Source organism: Asparagus officinalis, chromosome 1 (assembly GCF_001876935.1).
Source record: "Asparagus officinalis chromosome 1, Aspof.V1, whole genome shotgun sequence".
Lineage (NCBI taxonomy): Eukaryota > Viridiplantae > Streptophyta > Magnoliopsida > Asparagales > Asparagaceae > Asparagus > Asparagus officinalis.
In genome coordinates this window covers 20,886,306-20,892,630 of record NC_033794.1, presented here as the reverse complement: position 1 = coordinate 20,892,630, position 6,325 = coordinate 20,886,306, and the positions used below count along the sequence as shown (strand labels likewise).

Below are 6,325 nucleotides of genomic sequence, written 5' to 3'. Positions count from 1 at the left end.
TTTTAATATTTTGAAATTAGTTGCCCAGCCATGGAAATTGCTACAAGGCCTTTCTGGCCCTTCTCATGAGTCGTTTCAAACTTAATCCTTTACATCCTTGAAATTATTACTAGAATTCCTTACTTTTTTGTTGGGAGCTAGATTTCTTATTTTTAATTCAAATTAATCTCTGTAATCAATGGCAGTAGCAAAATATAAAATCAACGAAACTAAATAGAAATTTTTATAATTAGAGAGACTAATTAAATACTAATAGATTTAAGGGGATAATGTAGAAATAACCAAAAAAATTAGTGCGGCTAATTCTCCCGCCAATCCAACATAAGGAATAATAATTAATTTTTAAATTAACCCCCTCATGTCTTTGCTCTAATCAATGTAGAAAAAACATCCCAAACAACGTCTAGAAATTACAAATAAATAAACCCCCCCCACGAAAAACCCCTAAAATTCAAATCGACCGCTTCATCGATAATGAAGAAGAGCAGCAAAACCCCCAAATCCAGAACCCGAGGAACCACTGCCAAGTCCTCCACCTCGTTGGCGACGGCGACGGCGGCGATGCAGAGCTCACCGGCCGGTAACCTCACGCTCCACTTTGAGCACGTCTCGTTGCTCTCCTCATCGGTCAAAGATCCCGCTTCTTCTCGCTTCCAGAAGCTTTTAGAAGATCCTGACGCGGTTCCTAGCAATCCAGCAGCTGAGCCCGAGGACCTTTGCATCCTCAGCCAGGATTTCTTTTGGTAGGTCAAAATTTGTGCTCGATTTCTTGTTTTTTTGTGGGATTTTTTTGTTGATTTTTGGGGATTTTGTTGGTGCAGTACTCCGGATTATATAACGCCGGAAATGTCGAATGTTTTTTGTTGATTTTTGGGGATTTTGTTGGTGCAGTACTCCGGATTATATAACGCCGGAAATGTCGAATGGATTTGAGTTCAATAAGGTGAGATTGGTGGTGCAGTACTCCGGATTATATAACGCCGGAAATGTCGAATGGATTTGAGTTCAATAAGGTGAGATTGGCTGGTTTTTGCGTTGAGATTTTGGTAATTTGAGTGATTGTTTGATAAAAATCTGATCTTTGGGGGAGGTTTTTGCTTGTTTAGGAGAGCAGTGTTTGCCCTAAATCGCCAGAGAAGTCGGTTAGGAATAAGAGACACAGAAAGGGTGAGCTCCATATTGTTGGTGTTTTCTTCTTTTTAGATTTCGTAGAAGTTCTCTTCTGATTGCTAGAGTTCATGAATCTTGTTAGTTGATTTAGTTGCTGAGATGATAAAAGACTGCTTCTTTGTGCTTTGAATTAGCTTCGCTGGTGTTGCTTCATTGTAACATTCTTTATCCTTGAGCGAATGACATAAGGTTACAGAAATGCTATGAGTTTTCTATCCCAAATTTTTGAAGAGTTTTTGATCTTACAGTCTATGGTTTGTGGTAATTTGGTCAGTTTTTGAATTTTAAGTTCTAATGAAACTTAATAATGGGTAAGTTAGCATTGTAAAGTGTTTGGATTTTCAACATCCAAATGCTAATTGCGCAAAAAGCTTATCACTGCTGCATTGAGCTCACGTTTGTTTGAGCTATCCAAGTGAGCTGCAATGACTTTTAAATGCGTTATAGTCATTTCCTTTTTTTTAATTGTACTTCCCTTTTCAGTTCGTGAAACAATACAAGAACAGGAATTGTAGATCAGCATCTTTAAAACAATTTAGCTGATGCCAGTAATATTGCTTTCTCCTCATCTAATTCTTATTTCTTTCTCAGAAAGGTTCCCCGTGCAATCCCCTTCTCTTGCAATGTTCATTGTATTTCAGCAGGATAGTTGATCTCCCCAATTGGCATGATTTTAGACCCGTCAGTGGAACTATGCAAGCCACCGGGAACCGGGTCCCAAAAGAAGCAAAATTACGTTTCTCAGTCAGCAGTAGCTTTGCGCTGTAGGGTCATGCCGCCTCCATGCATTAAGAATCCTTATCTCAATACTGAATCATCAGTTGATATGGATATCTTTGGTGACAGGAAATCAAGATCCACAGGTGAAATTTCTATAAATTCTAATATCAAGCTGCCTATGCTGTTTATATTGTTTATGTTTTTCTGCAATCTTTATTATTTCCTCGTATTGAATAAAAAGTTCACTTTATTTGAATGAGTAGTTTGGGAATATAATTTGAGGATATATTGCAGCCCTAATGATGGTTACGTGCAAAATTTAAGTGAAATGTAATTGATCCATTAAGTTACTTGAAAATTTAGCCATTGACTGTTCCCTGGGCTTTTGCAAATGGGATGATAGTCATTGCAGTGTACATAAGCGGCATGTTTATCATTTTAGGTAGCTAGAAGCAACCAATACACATCCCTATGTTATTTACTTAAAACAGTATCATGCTCTGGTTCTATTCAAACTATGCACATGCAGTCCATAAAAATTTTGAACTTGATGCTTCACTTTTCACGTTTTGAATCCTAAGCGAATTGATATAATTCTTAAAACTAAGTCAGATATTGGGTCTAGATATTAATTTGTCCCTTACCTAGAAATTACTGTGGAAGATTTGTTTCTGAAATATTTTTCTATACCTTGTAAGTAGCATATGACTGGTGGGAGCAATGTATTACATGAAGTTTGACATGGGATGTTATATGATTTTGTGTGGGGGTAAAATGCAGGTTTTTGTCCAGCAATTGGTGGAGATGGTCTTTCACGTTACCGTACTGATTTCCACGAAATTGAGGTTTGTGCATAATCCCTAGTTTAGGCAAATTTGTATGCTGAACTGAGGTCAGATCTCAGTCTAACTTCCGTATCATCTATGTTATCTCCAGCAAATTGGTTGTGGTAATTTCAGCCATGTTTTCAAAGTTTTGAAAAGAATAGATGGCTGTATGTATGCTGTAAAACATACCATCAGGCAATTACGTCATGACAATGAAAGGTAGTTTGCTATTTGCTTGTTAACAGTTAATAGATTGCAATTATAATTTTTCACAAGAAGGCAGGAAATTAATAAGTTTTGAATTTATCTTAACAGGAGACAAGCACTGATGGAAGTTCAAGCTTTAGCAGCCTTAGGGTCTCATGAAAATGTGGTTGGATATTACACTTCATGGTTCGAGAATGAGCAACTGTATATTCAGATGGAGCTTTGTGATCAGAGCCTGTCAACCAACAAAGGTCATATACCAAAGGGTAGAGAAGTACTTGAAATGTTATATCAGGTAGAACATCATCTCTTTTTCAATGTCTTATAGTTCTATAATTTCCTTGTGGCAACTGGTCTTTCGAGGATGTTTTTTTTGCCATTGAGCCTTAGTGGCCAGATATGACCCCATTTTCGTGGAAAAGGTTTAGGTGATTGTAAATATTCATCCACTTCAAATGTGTTCCATCATTATCCTCTCTAATTTATTATGCCTCCTTTGTCCTCAGTAATAACCTTGCTTAGTCAATAATAAATTGACATGTCATCTTGTCCTCCCGCATAATCCTACTAGAGATGGTATTAACGTTGTGCATATGTCGTGGTTTCTATATTTATATACACTTTCATTATATGGTATCTTCAACTTTTAACAGATGGCTAAAGCATTGCGGTTTATGCATGAGAAAGGTATAGCTCATATGGATTTGAAGCCTGAGAATATTTATGTAAAGAACGGTGTTTATAAGATTGGAGATTTCGGTTGTGCAACCCTCACGGATAGAAGTTTGCCTATTGAGGAAGGCGATTCTCGTTATATGCCTCAAGAAATCTTGAAAGACAAGTATGAGCACTTAGATAAGGTTGATATCTTCTCCCTGGGAATAACCACATATGAGCTTGTTAAAGGATCACCGCTTCCTGATTCTGGTCCTCAGTTCTCTAACCTCCGAGAGGGAAAGATTGCATTGCTTCCTGTAATTTCCATGCAGTTTCAGAGCTTAATTAAGGTAATACTTTATAATCTCTGTTTTTATGTTAATTTGCTTGAAAGTTTGTGCATGTGTAATCTGAGTTTGACAACTACAGACTTTTCACCGTGGTGGTTTTTTTTGTTATGTTCCCCATTTTTTGTCATGGCTTAATACAGAGAAATAAGCGATAGAAGACTACATTTCTGTGCTGACATCTTTTATATTATACTTTCTGTTTCTATTTTGAAAGATTTTGTGCAACAATCAAAATTCAAAAGAACAGTGAAATTAAAACATCACTGGTTATGCAGAAATGTATGAGTTTAGGAGAAACTGATGAAGAGTTGGACTGAGATCGCAATTCATGTGTACAATTAGAGCTGAGGTGTAGGTTTCTTTAAGGAGTTTTGCTTGTAAACTTGTTGAATGTACATGAGAATAAATAGACCTTGCTGAAAAATTGGGAAGGGGTTCACAGAAACTCAATTCCAGTGCATAAATTCTTTATGATAATGGTACTCATCGAATTGTGAGATTATGAGTTACATGTCCATTTTTTCCGGGGTTTACTGCAAAATCCATCTATAACTTACACAAATCCTGCAGATTTCTGTAACAAGGATATAAATTGAAAAATTATCTTAATAATTTTCTTACTTTGTAAATTTGATAATGTCATTAAGTATTGTGTTGATTTCTGATATGATTCATTTCAGGCAATGATGGACCCAGATCCAATGAGGCGGCCTTCAGCTAAAGAAATCATGGAGAACCCTATCTTCGAAAAGCTACACAGAGCCTCCTCAAGCAAGTTTATGCATTAGGGCCAAGCTAAAATGTTACCGAATTGGTGGCCTAAGCTTGAGTAATCTTCCTCAGATGCTCAGGTTCTAAGTTCAGGCAAAGTTTTGGCATGTCTAATGATGTTAGCATTAGCTACATATTTTTTGTCCCATACCTCAAAATTTTGTAAAGAGGCCTTGAGGTAAAGGCTTTTGGGAACTATGAACAAGTGAAATCCTTCATTATAAAGAACTCATATTGCCACTTGTGAATTAAAAAGGTGGTGCTTCCATTATCCAGAAAATCTATCCATTTGTTCATTTGCAGTGAATGGGCATCATCCTATCAAAAGTATGTTCATGTTTTTGCAATTCACTTCAGTAGTCACTTCTAATTGTATTATGCAGAAACTAATGATCACAGCTTGAACTTAACCGGCCTGTTTAACTTAAATTTTTTTCCTCTGGAGCTTACATGGTTTCTGTAATATGGATATGTAAGATTTTGAATCAAGTTGATTATAAACTGCTTGAGTAATTAGCAAACTGAGTTTTGTTGAGGTTGATTCTATCTCAGCCCAAAGTTCAGAGAACATTAGAAAAATGAAAAACTCCACGAATAAAGTATCTATTTAGGCTTGGACAGATTTCTGTAGACAATTTATGCTAAAAAATGTACTTGTGACAATGCCTTTAAATTCTTTTCACATGATTTCTTCAAATGGATATTTTTTTTCGAAAATGTAGAATTCTAGGCCATAAGTAACTAAGGAATAAACGAAAGAGTTAATTGCGGATAGATCTCTTGAATGAATTTTTGGATCCTCTTTAGGGATCTATCTACAACAATAGATTTCCACTTAGGTGGTCTATCTGTAATAATTGTTAGACATGTATAACTTTTCATGATTTAGGATTAAATTAGACATAGCAGAATTGCAAAATTTAACACTAAATTAGACATGTAACTTTTCAGTATTTCTATAGTTAATTGTCCCTTTTTTTTTGCTGTTTTCCCCCTTTTCTATATGTTCATTTTAGGACAAATATCAGCAAACCCCCTTAACTTTGAGCAATTACTAGATAACCCCGTATTACTCCCAAGGACAACACCCTTAAGTTCAGGATTTATTAGAAAGCCCCCTTTTAACTTTAAGAATTTACCAGAAAACCCTCGTTAAAGTGTGAACTACTAGGGGGAGAAGAGAAAAATATTCCCGTGCGTACCCATCCATGTGAAAGTGTGAACTACTAGTTGGGAAGGGGCCCTTAACCTTCTAGGGGGTTTTCTGATAACATCTATATGATGGGGGGGTTTTCTGATATTTACCTTTCTTTCCATCAACAAAAAACGAAATCTGAAATCTGCTGGAAAAACTCCACACATTAACTGTTCATTTTACGGCCGCGTCCATGAAAACAACAGAAGCACGCTCCTCTCTCACTCAGTGCTCCTCCTTCCTCCCCCAAAATCAAGAAATGCCCCTCAAAAAATCCCCCCAGATGTTCTACTTCCTCATCCCTCTCCTCTCTCTGACCCTCCTCCTCCTCCTCCTCTACTCCTCAAACTCCACCCTCCTCCTGTACTCCCCAACCCCAAACCCCGACCCCAAGCGAACCCATCGCTGCGATCTCACCAACGGCAGGT

The 6,325-nt window shown here is 36.9% G+C and overlaps 1 protein-coding gene across 1 annotated transcript; it reads left to right on the top strand.

Moving 5' to 3' along the window:
* LOC109831664 (wee1-like protein kinase) lies at positions 420-4,973 on the top strand. Its single transcript, XM_020399040.1, has 10 exons — positions 420-743; positions 892-943; positions 1,107-1,167; positions 1,763-1,790; positions 1,834-2,033; positions 2,671-2,735; positions 2,827-2,936; positions 3,033-3,219; positions 3,578-3,931; positions 4,612-4,973. Exons 1-10 carry the CDS (start codon positions 475-477, stop codon positions 4,717-4,719), a joined length of 1,434 nt encoding a protein of 477 aa, XP_020254629.1. The 5' UTR covers positions 420-474; the 3' UTR covers positions 4,720-4,973.